The following is a 23,644-nucleotide window of genomic DNA, read 5'->3' as shown; positions in this document are numbered from 1 at the left end:
TTATAATAGGAGCTTACGTGAAGGAGAAAAACAAACGAATTTAATGGTAACATAAGGGATTGGAAAAACAAAAACAAAACACTTTTGATTAGATTTTTAAGTCTATGCTTCAGGCCCAGCACCTGGAAGGCACCTGTCTTGTTATTTGTATGTCCCTTGTTTACCTATGTATGAGGTCATAAGCAGGGACATTATATATCACTGTGATCAAAGAAAAAACAAGTCCTTAAAGACACTATATAAACACCTTCTCACTTGGTGTATCTCAACATAATTATGCACAAAATAACAAACCTTTGAAAAATGTGAACTGAGTTGGTCGTCGAACTTGCGAGAGAACAATGGAAGATAAAACACCCTTGTCACACGAAGTTGTGCGCTTTCAGATGCTTGATTTCGGGACCTCAGCTGAGGTCTCGTATTCAATTCAATTATTTTAGTGAGAAATTACTTCTTTCTCGAAAACTACGTCACCTCAGAGGGAGCCGTTTCTCACTATGTTTTATACTATCAATCTGTCTGTATTGCTCGTTACCAAGTTTTTATTTTAACACTTATTTTGAGTAATAACCAATAGTGTCCAGTGCCTTTAAGCAAGATGCCTTTGTTCCCTATAACCTAAATACAAACGAAATGTTTGTGCTTCATAGTGCAACCATTTCCAGTTTGCTGGTGTTTAGCACAACCTAAGATATCTCCTATCCCTAATTACAACCCTTTATAACCAACTCCACTTCTCGAAGTTGATGTCTCCTCAATTTATTGTCTGTGAACTAATTAACAAACATGCTTGGTTTAATTACCCGGCTTCGCGTGACGCAATCCCATCAGATCGTGACTCCAAATCTATGCACAATTTGACCCAACTCCTGATAAGAGGTATTGCTCCACACTGTTGTTAAAGACACTGGACACTATTGGTAAAAATGTCAAAGACTAGCCTTCACAGTTGGTGTATCTCAACATATGCATAAAATAACAAACCCGTGAACGTTTGAGCTTGATTGGTCGTCGGAGTTGTGAGATAATAATGAAAGAACAAAACACCCTTGTCACACGAAGTTGTGTGCTTTCTGATGCTTGATTTCGAGACGTCAAGTTCTAAACTTGAGGTCTCGAAATCAAATTCGTGGAAAATTACGTCTTTAGTCGAAAACTATGGCACTTCAGAGGGAGCTATTTCTCACAATGTTTTATACCATCAACCTCTCGCCCTTACTCGTAATCAAGTAAGGTTTTACGCTAAAAGTTATTTTGAGTAACTACCAATAGTGTCCACTGCCTTTAAAGGGTTTGATACCTTTACATGCTTTATAGATCAAGTTGTTTGCCATGACATGAATCCCTATTCAATATGAACGAATATGTATGTAATATTATTTACCTTTAAAAGTTCAGCGTCTTCATATAGTGGTCATGTTTCTGACGGCAGCTTCATAAAGTCGTCACGTTTTTGAGGGAAACAAAATGATCATCACAAAGCTATGTTTTCTGGAGAGTCGCGTTAATACGTTGTGCATACTAATTTTAGTCCCCCGAGACGAATTTTTTTCCCCTGACTTTGAGACTTCGACTATTTCTTAAAAACTACAGCCCTTCAGCAGGTAATATTTTACGTGAAGCTTCCTACCACCATACCACCATTATCTTCAAACCGTTTAAAGGCAGTGGACACTATTGATAATTACTCAAAATAATTATTAGCATAAAACCTTACTTGGCGACGAGTAATGGGAGAGGTCGATACTACAAAACATTGTGAGAAACGGTTCCCTGTGAAGTGACATAGTTTTCGAGAAAGAAGTAATTTACCAAAAAATTGATTTCGAGACCTCAGATTTAGAATTTGAGGTCTCGAAAGCAAGCATCTAAAAGCACACAACTTCGTGTGACAAGGGTGTTTTGTCGACCAATCGAGCTAAAATCTGCACAGGCTTGTTATTTTATGCATATGTTGAGATACACCAAGTGAGAAGACTGGTCTTTGACAATTACCAATAGTGTCCTTTGTCTTTAGGTTTAATGTATAAATAAAATCTGTGGACATTGTGTTTTTTGTCGTACAAAATGTACCCAAATCCTTTAAATGAAATGCTTGGTACTGAAGTCACGCTCAATCCCTCTCCTCGATGTGACGTCATATTCCATGAATGAATGATGTGTGTGCAAGAAGTCATTAGACGTTTAATTGACGTCGACTGTCTCTCGATGGTGTAATTGAAAGATGAAACTATAATTGCAGATTAAAAATTCTGACGTTGTGGTGAAAGCAATGACGGCAGGATTTGAGTGCCTTGATTTACTCTTTCCCCCTTTTTCATAAATCTTTTGTATTGTTTTCTGTTTGAAATGCATCACCATCTGTCAAAATTCATGCAGAGACAACACATTAGCGAAAACATATATTCTGACGTTGTATAGAAAACTATGACATCAGGCATTGTGTGCCTTGATTTTCTCTTATTTCCTCCTTTTTCAGGAAGCGTGTGTGTGTTTTTCGTTTTGAAATAGTATGCACCATGTCAAAAATCGCGCTGAGACAAAATTGCGAAAATCATCGTGCCATGCATTTTGAAAAACCCTTTTTTTTTGCTTTCAATGTGACTTGTAGTTTTCTACTGAACGGTTTAAACTATCTTCCAACCAATCACCTGTTTTTGGTTTGTTTTGTTTTACTTTTGAAAAAGAAAGTACTGTTTCAAAGGCTAGATTTGTTAAAGATTTTGAAAACAGATTTGAATCAGTTTGTAAGCATGCAGAGTGGCGCAGTGGAAGCGTACTGTGGACCCATAACTCCCAGACGTCAGAGGATCGAAATCTCACTCTTCTATTTTTTGTTTGTTTGGTAAGATTTTGGTTAAATTTCGAAGATCGAAATAAGAAGATAGTTTTTAAAACGAATAAATTTGTAAGTAAGCAGAGTTGCGCAGTGGAAGCGTGCTGGTGTCCGTTGATCGAAACTTCGCTCTGCTAGTTTTTCTTTGTAACAAAAATTAATTTGATCAATTTTTAAATCGAAACATAATTTATTCTAGGCTAAGCTATTAATTAGAGTTGCACTGAGAAAATTTACATGCAAAGTTGGTCTGTAAAATATAATATTATTTGCTCTTTTAACTTGTAAACAAATAATTACATTATCTTCAGGGAAACGGTGAAATTTTAATCCAGGCTTTGTGTATAAATATGGTATTTGTATTTTGTATCTGACAGTTTTACTTATTTGGAATATTTTTATTATTATTATTATTATTTTTTATTTTTTTATTTTTCGTGCAACCATTTTAGGTTAAAGTGCTGCCGTTGGTCTCGGGGGGTCTTCAACTTGGTTCGTAGGACCTCCCCGCCATCCACTCTAAACCAATCAGATTTGATTCTCCACATTACGTCAATCCACCGTCCGAACAGAACCTGCATCAATTGGTTTATCTCATTCTTATATACTTGCCATCCAGGGTCTTCGGTAAAACTAGCGTCTTGTTTATGAGTCTACGTCATTCTGTGAGGGAAGACTATAGGTTATGGGGAACGCGACGGTCGCTTTATCTCCAGGTCTCCTCTATTGGCAAAATACGTCACGCGCTGTGTTTTATTTTCCCTCTTATATTTAGGTTCGGGGGGACCATGGGGGGAGCACCTTGTTCCCAGGTCTTTGATAAAGCGTGTATATGCGCCTACGGCTGTTAATAACCTCTCTCTCACTCACTCGCTCATACACACACACACTCGCCGTGAATGAAATTCACGTTTACCGATGACCAACCCATTGCATCTTCCAATTATAACGCCTCCTTATTTGTACAGGTTCAGTGACGTCTACAAGCGGAATGTGCTCCAGTCTTGGTGGCCGGCTCCTCATCAACACACAACCATCTCCCGTTGCATTGACGGGGCTCTCTCTCTATCTCTAGCGCGGCCACGGTCTCCCAGCCCCAGTGGTCCTCGGCACTGACTATGTCATGCATCATATTCGACCTACTACTATACGACTACTACTATAGACCATCTTCACTTTCTGTAGTGGTGTCATCATCAAGCCTTTGAACCACAGGGGGTAGAGCTAGAAAGAGCATCTTTTTTTTCGTAGATGCTGCATGCCCCAAAGCGATGATGATGACTCCATGTGGACGAGAGGTCTAGCACGTGTAGCCTGTATATATATAGACAGTGCTAAGGTCGTCTGCAAGCAGTGTCATCATGACTGCTCCACATTATAATGACAGTGTGGATATAGCAGCATGAACGCACACCACGGTATGTTGGACAGCCTCGCTCATCTTGTCTGTGGGATTTCTCCATCCATGCTACTACTACGCGCACACGACGCATCTATTATCTGACCCATATTCTGACTGTTGCTGACTGACTGTATTATTATGCTCAGTATCTGGCTGCATAGGATAGCATAACATTACTGAGTGAAGAAAACAGGTGGATGAGCTTGTGTGTTGCTCACTCACATCATCATCATCATCTACCGTCATCATTCTACGCCGTGTCTGACTGCCCTTTAGCCCCGCAAAGTGGCGGAACTGTGATGCGATCATCGCTCTTGCAACCCGCTGTGCACTATGGTCGAGGATGGGTGGTAGGCCGTGCATCTCGACGCTCCCCCATTTAATACACACAGTTCAATCTGAGCGATTTTAATCTCATATTCAGTAGATAGCCAGCACTACGGAAACCTCACTACAGCGAAGAAACATTCTGCTGACGTTTCAATCCATCGCAGTTTTGTTCTTCTTCTTCTCATGATAAGCACAACTCGGAACAGCTGCATGAATATAAAATGCTGTTTCGCCATCATCAGCTGAGCGCAATTTTCCACATAGCCGCCATTTTTTAGTAATAAAAACAGCAACTTGTAGCTCAAGACACGTGCTTATCTGCAGGAGGCTCGTCTCTTCTCAACCGTTTTGGGCAGCATTTATTTCGACATCATCAACGCGGATATTAAATTGCCTTTTTGTGTGTGTGTGTGGAGGAGACCTCATTAACTGGCCTTTCATCGGGAATGTGTGTGCTGTGGTTGGTAGTGTATGAGCCTAAGCGCCTAGTCCGGCCAGCCAAGAACAGGGTTTAGATGGGCGTACGTACTCCGAATTCACCGACAAGTAAGTGCACCTTTTCATATTCTCATATTATTCTTTATTAATAATTGACAATGAAATGCAATCATGAGGTTTGTCTGTACCTATTTCTCTGTAGATATCACTGCTTTGCCTGATTTCGGATTTTACGCTGCGATCGCATAATCATAATGAAGACATTAGTATATGGTAGGTTTCGCGCATCTATAATTACCGTCAGATTCTCTGTGCAGGTTTGAATTCAGCGTGCTAACAACACGCAGTACTTTCTCACTGCACATCATGGCAATACGTAAATATGCCATTATGTTCAAAGTTCGTTTTAGATGATATTATTGTGGGGAAGGGGGTAAAACGAGGCGGGTTTGAGGGGTCCTTGTTGCTTCATGCAGGGATTTGAATATAGGACACCAGACTATTGTAATATGCCCCGCCCCTCTTTGCAATGTGCGTGCTTTGCTGGACATGCATACCCAGATGCTGTTTCTATCTCTCTATCTTCTTGATATGTACACCCATTGGTTGAGGGGGATGGGGGTATGTTATCAGCCTTAAACTGTCTCAAGTGTTTGGCGGTGTACTCTTTACGCCACACCCACTTGAGGAAAAAAAGGGGCGTAGTCAGAATCTGGCTCAGTTTTAATGCACTGGAACGAGACTGAGGGGTGTGTCTGTTCGGAAGTCTTGCCTTTCGATGTGTAAATTGTTGGAGCTAAGACTAGAGGTACGCACTGTAACATCATATGCCAAACCACACCCACCGGTGGGGAAACGGGGCGTGGTCAGAATCTAGCTCAGTTTAAACATGCACAAAGAGACAAAGGGGTGTGTCTGTGCGGAAGTATTGCCCTATCGTGTCGTAAATTCGTAGAGATATTTAAAAAAAAAAAAAACAGGTACTCCTGTATCTATGCCACACCACACACATAGTAGGGGGGCAGGGGCGTGGTCGGAATCTGGCTCAAATTTTAAAATGCACATCGAGACCATGGGTATGTCTCGCCCTGTCGTGTCGTAAATTGTTAAGGCTAAAAGAGGTACTCACTCTTACGTCATATGCCACAATCATAATCAAGTCTTGTATATTTGGTGATGGAACCCCGGTGTGTACAAAGGAACAGCATTGCGTAAGGCCTCCGCGTATGTACATGTACGTTACGTTTTGAGGTAGTAACGAACGTAATGAGAAAGCATACAAAATATGAAGGTGTATATGAATATGAATCAGTTTAAAACTAGCACACTTCTTACATGGATGCAATATTGTCTATCTTGCTAATGATGAGACGATAATGAATTGACTTAACCATTAAAAAAACCCTCAAAGATTCTATGTCAGTTTGACACAGTTTCGGATCACCCTTGACACAGATCCCGGGTCATACTGACCCAGAGTGTGTCAATATACCCTTGCGTTTGTATTGAGTTATAATCGAAACATAGTTTTGTACAGAGGCATATTGTACCATCCATCTATAAGGTTTCACCTTAAAGGGGGAAATAATTAAGTTTATAAAATTAATCCGCAACGATCACGTTTCTCAGTGACAAATTATCCCCATTAGATGTTATTTTTTATAATTTCATGACATATTACCCCACGGTAATATTCTCCTTTACTAATTTGATAACGAGATAGGAAGTAATTCGTCAGTGAGATTTTTATTTTTATAGCCCACTTTTAGCGACAGCCCCCCCCCCTCCTCCTCCTCCTCCTCCTCGTCAAAATTCATTTGCAATCCCCAACTACTTCAGTATTGAGGTAATCAATCAAGAACGTGGGGTGATCCGTCCCAACAGTCTGGCCCCCACTCCCATCGAGCTTAAGCGGGAATTATTTCTTAACGAATTAAATTACTTTGGCAGTGATGAGCAGGGAACCAGTCACACAGTGCATCCACAATGTTCGCAACCTGTTTTTGCAAGTATTTACAAATTTAGTGGTATTTGGTTAGGTGGGTTCAACTCTTCGTAACCCGTTTTTGCAAGTACACATTTTAGAGTCATGTGGTTATAAGCGTAAGACGGGTTCAAATCTTTCCACTATATAAATTTACCGAATACTTTTAGCGTACTTGTTATAATATAACAGCGTGTACCTTTTATGCATTACATTTTCCCCAAATCTAAACAAATCTTGTTGTGATCATGGTTCAGATAGCTACTTCTATACCACTCCACACTAGAACTTCTATCAGCACCAGTAGCAGAGATTGTTCCTCTTAATTTGTACCTAGCTGCATTTGGTTTGGTTAATTTTGAACCCATTCTGATGCATTTGTGGTAATATAATGACGTATGGATAAATAACTTTAAAGGCAGTGGACACTATTGGTAATTGTCAAAGACTAGCCTTGACAGTTGGTATATCTCAACATATGCATCAAATAACAAACCTGTGAAAAATTGAGCTCAATCGGTCATCAAACTTGCGAGATAATTATGAAAGAAAAAAACACCCTTGTCACACGAAGTTGTGTGCGTTTAGATGGTTGATTTCGAGACCTCAATTTCTAAATCTGAGGTCTCGAACTCAAATTCATGGAAAATTTCTTTTTTCTCGAAAACTATGGCACTTCAGAGGGTGCCGTTTCTCACAATGTTTTATACCATCAATCTCTCCCCATTACTCGTCACCAAGAAAGGTTTCATGCTGATTATTTTGAGTAATTACCAATGGTATCCACTGCCTTTAATCCAAAGAAGCTTATGATAGCTATGTACTTTAACAAGTATACCAGATGTTTAAGTTGTAAATAGACGATGTGACCTGTGGCACCACAAATTCACAAAAGAACCACAGAGCCTGGACTTCCTGCAGGCACGATTTGTACCCAGCCTAAAGGAAGAAATCATGACATCTTATATTTTTAAGGAGATTGCACTGTATAGTTATTATCAATTTTTGACATGATGAAAAGGGGCACATCTCAAAGCTTTTCCAGCTTTTACTTTCATAATTCTTGGATTTATGTGGAAATTATGACACAAAATGTCAACTTTCCCATATGACCTGTGCAGTTTTGTGCCTGCCAGAATACTCAAAAAATGTACAAGGTCACACTTATTGTAAACAAAGTTCACATTGTCTATAACTTGTCGTAAAACATGAGAGCATGTTTTTTGTATCGTGCCCTGCCAAACAAACAACACCCATGTTCCTCCATTCCGGATCATCCCGTACTCCCCCCCCCCCTCAAAAAAAAAAAAAAAAAAAGTACATAAAAACCCTAAAACGTTCCCTTGAAGGAAAGGTGTAATCGACGTCCTGCTCCGGGGTTCCTACTCCGACTTATGGCTCCGTGTTTGATATTGAAGCAACGTTCACCGTGTATACTGCTCCGGTGATGATGGCGCCAGAGCCTCGGCCAAGGCCGGAGTCCGCAAGCCTTGGTTTTTAAAAGTTCCATTCTCACCCCTTGCTCTGACGTCATAGATGACAAAGCGCGCCTATAACCACTCGCCCGTCCAATGAGCTAACATATACACGCGGAGTCTCATTTCTAAAATTGCGCGAGTAAGATTTAACGTGTCATGATGACGTCAGGTGGGTGAGTTGTCTCTGAAATTGAAGGTCTTTAATCTATCCAGCACCATTTAGATTTCTTAGGATGACGCTCAAACGATGTGTGAAAAGGATGCATTTTACCAAATTCAATAATGGAAACCACAAACATGTACAATCGTGTAATTCGTTTGTTACTTGATTTGTGTAGACTCATATCTGGGTCAGGATCCCTGCGTGTACAATGGAAATTGTAGTGGTTCTTAGTCGTATTAAAGGCGGACAGACTATTTAACGTTTCTATTTTAATGTGGTTACATTGAGTTGTATATCAAACCAAGTTATACGTGGACACAATGTGTTTTTGTTTGGTGTTTCTGTTTTATACCTATAACCATTAACGGTGTGGAGTTTACACCCTTCTGCCTTTACATCCCGGACCCCTTCCCCCCCCCCCCCAACCTTAATGTTAAATCCGGACTTCGCCTATGTATAGGGGAATCAGACCCGCTGTATATTTACAGCTCTATTATCATCAGATTCATAAGCAGGCTCCTAGGTCCGGTAATCGAAAGCAATGAAATATTTATGGAATTCTTTGCCCGAGAGTGTACACAATACGTTTATAGTCCCGCTTCATAATCATAATTCCTATCCAAAATATGATTTGATTTGATTTCATGTGGGGATGCAAGTCTTTTTGTGCAACAACAAAAGAAATCTGTGATTTGTCCATTCATTCGAAGAATGCCTGCTAAGTGTTGTTTTCGAAATCGAGTTACTGGACCTTCATTTCTTCTACGTGTATTTATTTTAACCACAAACTGCAGAATCTGCATGCTCATTGTTGCTTCAATAAAATCTCATGTTTACCCTTTTGAGAAAGCCTCTGCTATAGGGTTGAAACGCCATGCCATTAATTATGTTTTGCATTTAAACTATTGGTCCTTTTTATTGGTAAACAGTTAGAGACACAGGTGTAACAATTAGACACATTTTACGAATCATAATAAAGTAGTGTTCATATCACCAAAAGATATTGTAATTATTAAACATTTATTTTCTGTGATGTATACAAACAATACTCTGATCGGGCAGTACATTTTACGTACATTTGCAGCCGGGTAAATTGACCAGGGTGGCCCTGCAGTAGTATAGGGAGTTTGTTCGCACTGAACACAATTATTCAACCTCGTCGAATCTTGGGCCGGCCATCCAAGAAGCGGGGGGAACAGGCAAACAAAACGTGGTCATAATGAACCCGTGCGTAATCTACACCGTTCCATCAATGAAACGGATTTTAAAGGGCCAACGCATACAAGCAGTGGGAATTTTAAAAGACAAATAAATTGTGGATTTTTATTTACAAATTGAGCATAAAATTTGAGATTTTGTTGCCACGTATGCTAATAACAATGTTAAATATTCATGTTCTTCGGTACGAATTCAAAAGACGTTGCAATTGTCGGTTTCTGTTTTTGAAATTGAACATAAAACATTGCAATTTTACTGGTAAAGGGCCAACGCATTGAGCAGTGTGAATTTAAAGTTATTGCACTTGTTGATTGTTAATTTTAACATTTAGCATAATTATTTGAGACTCTGTTTCCACTTAAGCTAATAACAATATTAAATATTAATGAAAAAATTTCTTCGGTACGAATTAAAAAACAACGACATTGCAATCATGTGGATTTTCTTTTTAAATTTAGCTTATGTGAGATTTGTTTGCCACATTTGCTAATACAAAACGTTAAATATTCATGAAAAGGTGTTCTTCATTTCAATTTGAGAGAGGCAGGACAAAATCATACTGTGTTGTTTGTGCCCAAATATAACAATATTCCTGGATTCACATGAGTATTTCCTATTTATTTACTCTTCAATCTGTTGACATTTTTGAAGTGCTGTGCCACCCCCCCCCCCACACCCCACCCCACTTCCACCTTCAACACACGCAGCTATTTGTGCAGTCACTTTTGTGGACATTCTCAGGAAAATTCTATTTTTAAAACTGCAAAATCATGCAAAGAAAACAACCAGTAAAACGTAGCATAATTATTGCAAGCTGAAACTTTTAGCATGTTGCAGAAAAAGTCCGTTATGATTGGGATTTAATTTTGTCTAAATCGGACATGATCAGCACCGAATTTCTCGATTATGGATGGCGCTTAATTGCACAAGACATGCATAAAACAATTCAAACTAATTCTAAAAAGGCATTATTACTATTTTAGTATTGTGAAAACGAAATTTATTTAAATTTGGAGCCACAAAAAATAACTCTTTATATTTCGGTTCACCGGCAGAACGTTTCAGCAATTGACATTATTTCCAATTTGTTTGCCAAGTAAAAACTCTTTATTTTAGGTGCAGTTTGGACTTTTCACCTTTACAGCTTATGTGTCGAATCTGTCTTTATTTATGAATGGGTGGCATGACTGTATACACGTGACCTTTTAAAGGTGAAGCACGTGCTCTGAATGATCATCTTTCTACAAACTACAAACCATCCCATTCATCCTATAACTTACATACGATTAGTAAGTTTTTCCATCATAAATCAACCATAGTCTTAAAAATAGAAGCGGGCTTATCATAGTTGTTAAAGACTAGGGCCATAATTGGTTTCTGTCAATACTCATGCTGATTAAAGACCAAAATATATGCAAAAAACACAATAAAAGTCGACTGTGAAAGTTCCAAACCATCCCCTCCATCCTAGAACTTAACCATGAGTAAGTTTTTCCATCATAAATCAACCATAGTCTTAAAAATAGAAGCAGGCTTATCATAGTTGTTAAAGACTAGGGCCATAATTGGTTTCTGTCAATACTCATGCTGATTAAAGACCAAAATATATGCAAAAAACACAATGAAAGTCGACTGTGAAAGTTCCAAACCATCCCCTCCATCCTAGAACTTAACCATGAGTAAGTTTTTCCATCATAAATCAACCATAGTCTTAAAAATAGAAGCAGGCTTATCATAGTTGTTAAAGACTATAGGCCCATAATTGGTTTCTGTCAATACTCATGCTGATTAAAGACCTAAACATATCCAAAAAATAAAATGCAAGTCGACTGTGAAAGTTCCAAACCATCCCCTCCATCCTAGAACTTAACCACGAGTATTTTTTTTCATCATAAATCATCCATAGTCTTAAAAAATAGAAGTACAAGATTGTTAAAAATAGGGCCATGAAGTGTTTTTTGTCAATATTCATATGATTATTTCGGTGGTTTATAAGTTGTTGGTCGTCACCCTTGGTATTTTAAGGATGGTTGTAAATATGTCTGTCACTGCGTGCGTATTTTGCGATCTTTGAAGATTCAAGTTGTTGTTCGAAATCGTTGATTTCTATCAGTTTATTTTTCTAATTTTGTCCGTTCATGTCGAATAAAAAAATGAAAAACAAACTGAGGGGGCACTTCAAACTAATTAATTCTCAGGAGTAAAGAAATGTGTAGATATACATGTCGGCTCTTGGTGTTCGTTATTTTGCCATCACATCTACTTTACCGAAATCCTTGAGGCATTCATCAAAATAATAATATAAACAAACTTTTTAAAAACTACCCTAATTGTTCATGCCCGTTACGCCAAACATAATTTTGTCCTTTCTTGGCCATTATAGAGCCGTTCCTTTTACTTGCATTCTGGTGAAAGCAAGCAACATTTCGCCGTAAAGGAAACATTTGCATTTTGCTTTTATTAAAGAAAATGATGGCGAGTTTACTTATTTACTGTTGGACTATGGGAACAATATCATGCACATATCGATTGGATTGCATATTGTGTCAATAATGCTTATGTATGTGTGTTTCCTATATACAAATCGACCAATGGTAAAGTGTTGTGTGCATTGTCTGGGGGGTAGAAATGTAAGTGTTAAATGACAGCCCCCCCCCCCCCTTATTTTCACAAATAATGACCTCTTCTTGTACACATATAATGTGGGTGTATATGTTTTCTTTTTTGGTATATGTAACAAATTTCACACCCCATTTCTCGCAGTGGTGTGACGTGAAATTGATGTTTTCGTATCATTTGTCTGCTTTTCGTTTACAATTGGAAATGATCATGTTGATATCCATCTTTTCTGAAGTATGTACATTCATATTCGCAGATATTCTTTGTTTACTACTTGAGGTAGACACTTTCCGTAATATACCCAATCTGACAACATCGATGTTAACATAATTAAATATTACAAGTATATGGAAAGGGCCGTCCTCTGTACACGTTCCAATATTCACCCCACATCCCACGAGACATCGAATTCCTATCCCTTTCCCGCCCAAAAAAAGAAGTCGTCCTCAAACCCAACACTCGTCTGGGAAAAGATTGTCATTCACTCTCTTATGGTTGGAGGACCCTCCAAGTTTCTATCCAATCACTCATGAGTATTCCCAGAGTTCCTCTCGATATCTGAACTTCCTCTTGAAGATCTTAGAGGTCAAATCCCCTTCTACGGGGGTCAGCATCCCTGTAGCTATAGCCTGAACATCTGACGTCACACTTCGAGGCTCGTGTATCCTTGCGGATACAGACAGGGCCCAGTCTACCCTGAAGCGGGTCCAGTATTAGAATGGTCCCCTGTGTTTATCCGCAAAGACAAAGATAGCTAGGCCTACATGCTTTTTAGAACCAGTGATTCATTGGATGCAATGATGTCATTGGATAAACCTGCAGTGACGTTATATGTGCATGCACTGTATGTGTTTTGATTGGTCTGAGGTGATGTTGGTGCAGCTGACAAACATCACCTCTGACCAATCGAAAGCTTATCTTTTGGTCGTCTGCTAATGTCTGCACTGTGTCAAGTAGGCTACAAGTACATGTGCATGTATGACATGTCGTTATGTATGCAGAATTTGACTGTGTATCTTCATGTGAAATGAATGTATAGGTGAAAGGTGATTGTGGTCGGGGATTTACCTACGCTAGAGGCCACTCTGTGGTGTAATCCACGAGCCTCGAAATGTGACCTCTGGGGTTCAGGCTATTTCAGTATTAGAACAAGTTATATTTTTGCGGATACCTTTAAAGATAGTGAGCTATAAGTCCACCGAGGCCTTCTTTGGAATGAAAATAGGTCGGGTGCCTATGACGTAGTAATCCACATCATGACTTTTTTTACATGTCCCTTCAGGGGACACTACAGAAAATAGACTTGTTTCATTATGAAACGAACACCAACAATATGACTCGGTGAAAACAATGATAACGGCTTACAAAATGTTTGTAAGAAAGACTACTTTTGAAGTGTTTGCATAAATTTCACCAGTTTGAGGTTTTGAAACTTCTTTTTAGTTAAAGTTCACGAGTTGAAATAAACGGATGCAGTCAAGGAAGATGTAGGTCATGTTCGTAGGTTGCATTTGGGGTTTGGAGCAATGGTCTCGAATTGTTTTCAGAGTTCACTCTAGAAACTCCCAGGTCAGAATTGACCCGGATTCCAAGACGAAGGGACCTGACTCATTTCTGGGTCAGTATGACCCGAAATACCCGAAGTTGTGTCAAAATTACGCATAACCAAATCAGTAATTTTTTTTAAACAGATTTCCCAGGCCAGCCTGACCGAGAAATGGGTCAAGTCCCCTGATGTTATACACGGTATCAGGGTCAATATTCTGACCCGTTTTTATTTTTTATTTTTTTATTTTTGGGGGTGTAGCAATACTAACAAAGCATTTACTGTCATGCAAACTTCAGCTTTAGCTAATAAATGGCTCCAAAACTGATCTGGACCCGGATATGAAACGGTAGGAGGGCGGACCAATATTTCAAGCCAAGGTGAGCCCCTTGTTTGGGGGAGCGGTGTCAAAATCATTCAGAAACCTGTAGAAAGAAACACGTTTAACCTCCAGTTTGACCTGTAATTTTTCCTGACCACCTAGCCCCTGCTATTTAGAGTGTAACCTGACCTAGAAACATGTGGAGTTTGTCTCGTTTTTATATTCCCAAAGAGGATAAAACCTGAAGTGAAATCCCTCCACCTCAGGGTGCTTCTTATACTTGAACCAACTTTACATCAAACTTGAGCTTTCAAACACTTAAATTTCGAATTCTCAAAATTGGGTCGTTACCACACGACGCACATTACCTTTAAAAGAATGGATGCGTTTTCATTACAGTCGCGTTTTATCAATGAAGTAATGTCGGTCATGAGATGTGTTTGGAAGCATGGAGGTATAGGCCCCTTTCGAAACCACGGCTTCGGCTTTGGATTCGGTTTCAGGCTCCGTTCTCTCATCTGAAGCCCTGCCGAGCACGTACGCAATTAACTGCGGGACAAGCTAGCCTAAGCCGAATCTGGAGCCGGAGCCGTAGTTTCGAAAAGGGCCATAGTTGATACGTAGCACGGTTTGTGCCGCCAGCCTGTAAAGCACAAAAAAAAACTTTTGATTTAATCCTCTCTCTTTTAAAACGACTTTAAGTACTGTTGCTTGTAGCTGATACAGTCATTTCGTGTAGATGATTTTGGGACCACAATACTTCTTCTTTAAACGGAGCTCTGGAAGTGCCATCCGACATGTTGAGATCCTGACAAACTATTTCCGATTGACTGCAACCTACTTTTAGGTTGTCGACATTCCGATGTAAGCCATTGCAAGACGATATTCTACCTTTAGGTTGTCGAGATCCCGAGATACACTATCACAGGAAGACAACATCCTACTTTAATGTTGTCGACATCTGAGATAAACTATCACAGAAAGACGACATCCTACTTTAAGGATGTCGACATCCCGAGCTAAATTATCAAAAGAAAGACGACTTCCTACTTTTGGGATGTCGACATCCCGGGATAAGCCTCATCATGACGTAGCCACATACCGTATACAAGTCGACATACGTGGATGCGGAATCCAAAGCTGCTTAATTAGCTCAGTATGTCGACTTATTTGCTTTCAGGATGTCGTCATCCGGAGATTATGTCAGGATCTCAACATGTTACATGGCACTTTCAGAGCTCCGTACCTTCTGGATTTTTGATGTCATACGATACGTTCACGGTCAGCCTTGACATTTTGCGACGCGGAAGAATATTTTTATGGAAGATACATGAGAAGGAAGCTAATCATTACCTCTTCGGTTGTTGTCTTTTTTATGTTTTTATCAATTACTTGCGCCGGATCGTTATACAGACGGTATGAATTTATTATGTAGGTCTGTTCTAGTTTGGGAATTATTTTGTCACTGAGATTTGATGCTGCAGTTTTGACCTGCAAAATGTTCACACACAGTAGTAAGTTTGCTTTTGAAAAAAAAATTAAAAAAATTGTGGAGACTGTTTACGGTGATGCGGGCATGACGTTTTTCCTACTCTTAGTCTGATTTCCGATTTTGTCTTTTGCCCTTGGAAAAAAAACAGACAAATTATGATTAAGTATAGCCTGAAATATCAATTAAAGCTTACACAATGTGAACATGTAGTGGTTATCCCTTGTACTCAATAACATAATCATTCCTACCCTTTTTTCCAAGGACGAAATATCATGCCTTGGGGATGAAAAAATTCAGACTTTTGTCTGAATTGAGACCTTTTCATGTCCGCTTAGAGAAAGAGATAACGGTTACTTTCTTCGGTAATAGATAAATCATGTATTTTGGACTACTTCATCTATTTATTTTATTTATTTATTTATATCCAGGCAAACAGTACATACAAAGAATAGGCAATCAAAATATGACTACACAGAGAACAAGCCTGCGGATAACCAAAAAGTGAAAACAAATATAACAAAGGCACAAAAGGGTACATAGACAAAAACGTCATAAAAATTTGCAAAATGATTAGGCTGTCATTTATGATCATCATCATCATAAGGCTGTGTTCATCCAGATGTAGGACGTAACCATCCTCATGTAAATGCCATTCATTTCTATTTCTTGCAGTTCTGGTCCATGTTATTCCTTCATAAACCCTGATGTCATCTCTCCATCTTCTTCTCTGTCTACCTCTTTTCGTTTTCCCTGTCCTTGGTTGCCAATCCATTGTTCTTGTTGTCCATCTATTGTCATTTCTTCAGGCAGTATGTCCAGTACAGCCCCTCTCCATTTAGCTTGTTATATTTTTGTGCTTATTTATGATGTCTCTTACTCCAGTTTTCTTTCGTATTTCTGTGCATGTTTAATAATCATGTCACTGTTGCGATCAGATTATGTTAAATAATTCTGAGTATTCATGCTGTTAAAACTACGTTCGTTTCTTTGAAAGCTGATACCCTCTGTATCTTCAAAGCCACTCTGTACTGGGGACAGAGTAGATGACATTAATAGTTCTATGCCCTCCAGTCATGACAATCATCTTCTTTAGCGTTAATCGTAAAGAGACTGACATTGTTAGATTTTCAAACACCAAAAGGGCAAGGACGAATGCCGCTCACGATTCTCAGCTTCAATTTCCTCCTCAATGAAAGTTTGTTGTTGTTGATCTAGTACCTGTACTTCACTGTGGATTGGGATTGAATCTGAACGTTAATGTCGGGTTTTTTTTCAAGAGACGCTGACGGACAGGTTATTTGGTTTTACCGGCCTTTTTCAACACAATTCTGTTAATTTTCCTTTTCAAATGATACGTGCGACATCACGGTAATTTGGCTGGTAATCTGAATACGGTAAGCATATGTTTTGTGCTTATCTTTTGTGTGAGCACTATGGGCAAAAAGTGTACAATGCGATTGTACACAGGTCGGCATTAAACAAGTTTTGCATATCGGACCATGCAATTTTTTTAAACCCATGATTGTATTTGAAATTTCCTATATGAGAAATACGGTATTTGTCTGCAAGACAATGCCCGTATAGCCAAAGAGCACTCATTTCAACTATTAACACTGGTGGCAGATTCTGGTGGATTCTGCAATCGTAGTGCTGTGTGAACGGGGTATTAGGCTTTGTTCATCCAAGATGTAGCCCTCCTCCTTATGTAAATGCCTTTCATTTCTATTTCTTGCAGTTCTGGTCCATGTTGTTATACCCTGATGTCATCTCTCCATCTTCTTCTCTGTCTACCTCTTTTCCTTTCCCTGTTCTTAGTTGCCAATCCATTGTTCTTGCTGTTCATCTATTGTCATTTCTTCGGGCAATGTGTTCAGCCCATCTCCATTTAGCTTGTTATACATTATTATTGTCCGTATGGTGTCTCTTACCCAAGTTTTCTTGGTCTACTTATCTTTTGCTATTCTCTTCCCTAAGGTCCTCATTGAACTCTCTGTATTGCCGGATACTTTGTTAATTCTAATTTTATCACATAATCTTAAATCGATTGCCGAAATTGAAATAAGCAACCGTGATAAGTAATGAATTCTGTTTTTGTTTCAGGAAAAAATACTATTTTCTCTGGAGGATTAGTGCAGATATGAAATTGATAAATAACAGTGATTGAAGCCTTTTATATTCATGTTTTGGAATGCACAGTCATGTCGTCATCCAATAGCGCATTCATTATAAGAGGGTATAAGGGTGAGGCTGCGCCCCGACCTGCACCTATTGCCTCCTCTACACTCAATGTCTCGTCCGGCCGCCACCTCCAAAAGTGCACCAAGTACCAATCTAAAAAGTATATACAGCCACTCAGTCGTATTCACGTCACGTAATAATTATGAAGAGAGAGAGAAAAAAGGGGGGGGGGGGTCCACGGGGAAAAAGTTCAGTTACCTCCTTGCGCTGAGGTTTATGTTGTGATGGCTTAGAACACCCGCATTATGTGAGAAAACACGTTCCTTGTGTGTTCTCCCGACATCTCGAAATCTCGTCGTCGATAGTTCAGTGCTACTACTGTAATGATAGACTTTGCCTTGTAGTGGGAGGTCAGGGCCGAATTGCATAGAGCTGTTTAAACATAAATTATTGCTTAACAATGTTCCGCTTAGCAGAAAAGAGCAGGATACCAGTCACAAATTGTATTTTGTAAATTGCATGGTGAAGATCTTTATCTGCTTTAAACAAATAATATTGCCTTTATAGCATTTAAAATTTGCCGAGCAAAATGAGTCAGGGAACTAGTCGAAGAATGCTATTATAAAACAGGTCATTTCGGTTGTTCCAGAATGTTGCTTAAAACTACTGTAATATGTTAATGCTCCAACGGATCTCACCTAATGGAAAGAATACAACACCATTGATTCTTTGATATACTTCACACCCGAACTCCATAGTGTTACGCTACACTGGTTGCACAATGGGTTTGGCTGGTCAAAACTGGTTATACTAAACCATAATGGAATAAAAAATACACCAAGTTAATTTCCGGCAAACCGATTAAGAGAAGAGATATCAATTATTTGATGTACATGGCTAGATGCTTCGACGCCTTTTGGGTTCACCAAATGAGATCTCACTGTTAATAGCTGCAAACTATCGATGTGTCGCTACGCATCGTTGGGTATTATGCCATAACGGATTGTGTTCATTTTAAATGAAAAGCCAGTGTTGCAGTACTCGTGCTTGAGTACTCGAGTATTTGAGTACTTTTGATTGTCCGTTTTCTTGTACTTGAGTACTATATCTCGAGTACCTGTACGATGGTACTCGAGTACCATCGTACAGGTACTCGAGATATAACACGAGTACCATCGTACAGGTACTCGAGATATAACACGAGTACCATCGTACAGGTACTCGAGATATAGTACTTCAGTACAACTCAAGGTTACACATACGTGTGCTCTATAGTATTACTCGGGTACCTAATTACTCATACTCTAGTACTTTAGTGTTAGTATTACTCAAGTACCTATTTGATGGTACTCGTATTTGTACTCTAGTGACTACTCGAGCACTATTTTATGGGACTCTTACTCAAACTCGACCAGCAACGTAATCCCCCTTAAAGTACACAATCGAAAATATTTACTTTGATAACAAACTTTTTTGTTATTACATGAAAGTTCAGTCATTATAAATTGCAGACCAATATAACCACCCACCAGAGATTTACATTCGCCCGAAGTGACGTACATTTTTGCTTATTTCGATTGCCAACATCAAAATAAGCACACGCGTAAAATAACTCCATGTTTTCGTTGCTTTCACGATAATGGGATCACAAATAAAGTTTTGTTGAAGTTTTGGCATATTTTTGTTATTGTTTCCCCTATAGTTTAATAGAGAATGTATATATTATGCACTCGTACAAGAAAGAATGGTGTAATTTCCCATGACTTCGCCATGACATGGTTCCAATGGTGTTCACCAGACTGGTTGCAGACTGTATTAAGCAGGAGGAGATATCAATTCTGGTTATGGCTCGATGCTTCTACGCTTTTTAGGTTCGCTGAGTGAGATGTCAATGTCAATGTTGATAGCTGCATGGTATCAATGTGTCGTTACGCATCGTTGAGCATTGAGTTTATGCACCAGTGGATTTGTAATTACACAAGTATAGTAGCCAATCTCATTGCAAATCTCTGGTAAAAGGAGACCGGGTCAACAGGAGGGAGAGGGTAGTAGAACCCCCCCCCCCCTCATCCGCTCCACAAAACCAAAATACTTAGACAGAATTTTGGTTTTGTGCACAAAGTTGGCATAATATGACTTCCTGTTGTTTTATCAACGTCGTTGCTATACAAATATAGCTGTTCATACTACTGATGTATGTTTCAAGCCCCCCCCCCCTTCCTCTTAAATATTGTAGAGTCTGGCGCCGCCACTGTCACCGCGAGATATCATTTCATCTTTGAGAAGAATGCTTAAATAAAATCGTGTTTATGCATTCTTCAAAGGCCCCACATTACGCATCTTAATATATACTATTCTGCTGCGAAATATGAAACCGTTTGAACATGCTTCTGATGAAAATTCATGGGTTTATTCTTAATAATTCCTTATAGGAATACATAATCTGAAAACGTTACTGCAGTAACATTAAATGTTTCTCAACAATGCTCTATCCTATCGACAGTTGCTGTAGGCTTCTATCCTATAACCAAGTGCTTTGCATTGCCATTAATTTTAAGAGTGATTGCGAATCGTTTAAGATCATTATGTGGAAGGGATTGCTGTCTTAATAATTATTGTTTGTGCAAAACAGCTACATGGTTGATGTACGTAGTTTACCATGAACCTTTCATGTAGAGTAAACACCCCTCATTGAAAGCATCCCTCAAGAGAAGCGATCCAGTGCATTCATCGCCCCCCCCCCCTCAATATTAAGTCTGGGACCTTGCCCGTGTATTATAAGTTTAAAGGGTTTTGATACCCTTTGTAGATCAAGTTTTTGGCCATGGCATGAATCTTTACTCACTGTGAATGGAGATGTATAATGTAATATAGTTTACATGTAGAAATTCCAGCTTCATTGGTCGTCAAGTTTCCTGAGAACAAAAAGTGAAAATCACAGAGCGCTGTTCTTAGGAGAGTCGCGTAAAATATACCAGCCGTCGATTTCACCAAACTCTTCCTAACGTAGGATTAATCTTAGGACTTAGGACGAGTTAAGTTCCATATCCATGTAAGTATAGGACGCATTGAACTCATCCTAAGTTAGAACAGGTTACTCGTCCTAACTCGAGTTAGGATTAATCCTAGCGTTTCATGAAATTGGCTGCAGTACTGGTAAATACGTTGTTTATGCTAAAATAATGTTTGTCTCCAAAGACGAACATTATTTTTGTGACATTGTTGTACTCATTTCTCAAAAATTACAGCACCTCAGCAAGTAATACCTTCAAACCGTGCCAGTTTAATATAAATCTGTGGACATTGTGTTTTTTCGTGGTGCAAAAAGTCCCCAAACCCTTTAACCGAATAATAAGCAATTGACAAAACGTCCCCTCAATTTTGCAGTCGCTTTGTATATTATGAGTTTAGCCTTTCTCTCCTGTCTCACTGTGGCTGCTAGAGGCTGTATGGCGTCATTCCCAGGTAAGCCGCGGCTAGAAAGGATGCGGCCCAGGGAGGTCTGCAATTCAGCGGGTGATGACGTAATAGCTTGGTACAGCGCTGCACATAATGCTTTATTTAATATCAATAGATGTTGTTTTGCAGTCGTGATATTATAATGTGGAATTTTAATTCTGGATTGATTAGACCTGCTAAATTTATATGCAAAATTTGACTTTGGGCATCTAAAAAAAAATTAGAGTCTACGAATTGTGATTACTGTGATGCAATTTATTACTGGTGACTATATTTTCCATTATTCATATTCCCATTTTTTTATACACTGTTGGGAAAAAATTCGGGCCCCCTTTTCAGCTATTCGTGGTTATTTTATTATCGTGACGTCACACTTCGAGCCAGAGTTCTACCGTTGAGCCCATGTACACGAATCACTTTTGACCTTGCATCATTTCAAATGGCCTTCATGAGATTCACAGTTAAATCTGACGTACATGTGTAAACATAAACCAACACATATGTCATTATCCTCTGCAGATACAGGGGACCTGTCTATCAGATGGTCAGCAGTTTAAAGCACGCCCTCTTTCATTCCGAGGGACGGATTAATAAGCCTTGTCGCCCCAGTTAAGACTTAACTGTGCGCCTACCCCTTACTCCTCCCACGGGGAATGGTCCCAGGCAATCGCCGTCAAACTTACTGAACCGTCACCCCCATCGCCCCCAACCCTATAAGTGCGTCAGAAGCCTAGCCCGATGACAGCATAGATAGCATGATCTTCGCCCTGTTTCCACACCTCCCCTGCCCGTATTAATTAATTTCAGACCGACAAATTAGGTGAGAGAGAGAGAGAGAGAGAGCAAGCGAGCAATGAACAAAAAAATAAATCCCTAAGGAGTCGTGGGTGCAACTTTAGGCCGCCTCCAACTAAAACGTACCTAGACCTATACTATAATAATAGTACGAGATAATGCCAGAGTTGTTCTTTGGCTGGAGAATGGCTCAGTTTGTATGCACGCCTTCGGACGCGGTCCCTTTGCGGTTTGGTTTGGCTAAGCGAGCTATAAATGGGTCACCGCCTGGAGACAAGTTGCCCTTGCCTCCTCCTCCCCCCCCCCTAATCGCCCGCGCGTCCCGTGCGTCGTGGCCGACTCCTACGTCATTCTTGTAGAGGCGTACCCAACCCGTGCCCTGGGCCTCAGTATTAAAACAACAACCCGCATTTGGACGATGAAAATCTAGGTCCCTGTCACAGTTGTAAACCTAGCCTATAAAAGGGTTGATCACGATGCGAATTGAAGTCTGCAGACATTCTTTTGCATAGATAAAAGCTTGCGTTGAATCTGAGTATGATGATGTAAAGAACACAGTGCTTGGAAGACCCTCCCCCTACACTCCGAATAATCAAAATGCATCTTGTATTAACTGAATATGACTTCATAGTTTCGATGTTATGAACAAGTTGTATAAAGGAAGGGTATTTTAGATGTTAAACAGTCAATCATGAAGTCAAACTTTGAAATTATTATACTTTAAAAAATATATTGAGAAATCAAATCATTTTTAGGACGAAAAAAGTATGTATAATCATTCTGTTTAATATTTACCTTTTTAATTTTATTTGGGCTAATGTTCACATGTTCTCATTATATATAAAACAACATCAACCCAAACTAACATAAACAAATTAAAATACAGTGGATGATTTCCCTGGAGAGCAAGATGCTACACAAATGTTTTAACTGCTACTTAAAAATTAGCATTCAGTGTAAATTCAGTTCAGTCTAAATTACTTGCTATGCAACAACTGCTGGACGAAAATCGTTCCCTGAAATGTATCAATACCACTCTTTATACAGACAGAAAGCTACTGAAACAACATAGTTCAACAATTCCTTAGATATTTTTGTCTCCATCTAAAATAATGATGGTCTTTCTTGTTGAAGTTGTTACCAAACATGACTTAATATCATTGATGCTTCAAGCGCTGTAGCATAGCTAGCTAGACGTCGCATCCACATGCACAAACCAGAGACGAAAAATGTGGTAAACAGCACAATTCATCTTCCGACAACCTCAGGCATAGACATGTTCCAGTCAATAAGGCTATAGTATAATGAAACAAATCGACCTTTTGATTTGCTTTCCCCCCTTTTTTCCCTCTTTGGATATTTGTCTTTTTGCCACAAATACCAG

General features: G+C 39.3%; 1 protein-coding gene across 1 annotated transcript in view; it reads left to right on the top strand.

The window, feature by feature from the left end:
• Positions 1–5,020: 5,020 nt before the first annotated feature.
• LOC139936043 (rho GTPase-activating protein 6-like) overlaps positions 5,021–23,644 on the top strand; it is a 155,719-nt gene continuing 137,095 nt past the window's right edge. The window contains exon 1 of the mRNA XM_071930755.1: positions 5,021–5,114. Within this exon, the coding sequence (XP_071786856.1) occupies positions 5,084–5,114 (31 nt within the window). The 5' untranslated portion in view covers positions 5,021–5,083. The remainder of the gene's footprint in view (positions 5,115–23,644) is intronic.

The sequence above is a fragment of the Asterias amurensis genome, chromosome 4 (assembly GCF_032118995.1).
Source record: "Asterias amurensis chromosome 4, ASM3211899v1".
NCBI classification, from domain to species: Eukaryota; Metazoa; Echinodermata; class Asteroidea; order Forcipulatida; family Asteriidae; genus Asterias; species Asterias amurensis.
The sequence above is the reverse complement of the archived record's forward strand: the minus strand, read 5'-3'. Positions and strand labels throughout refer to the sequence as shown.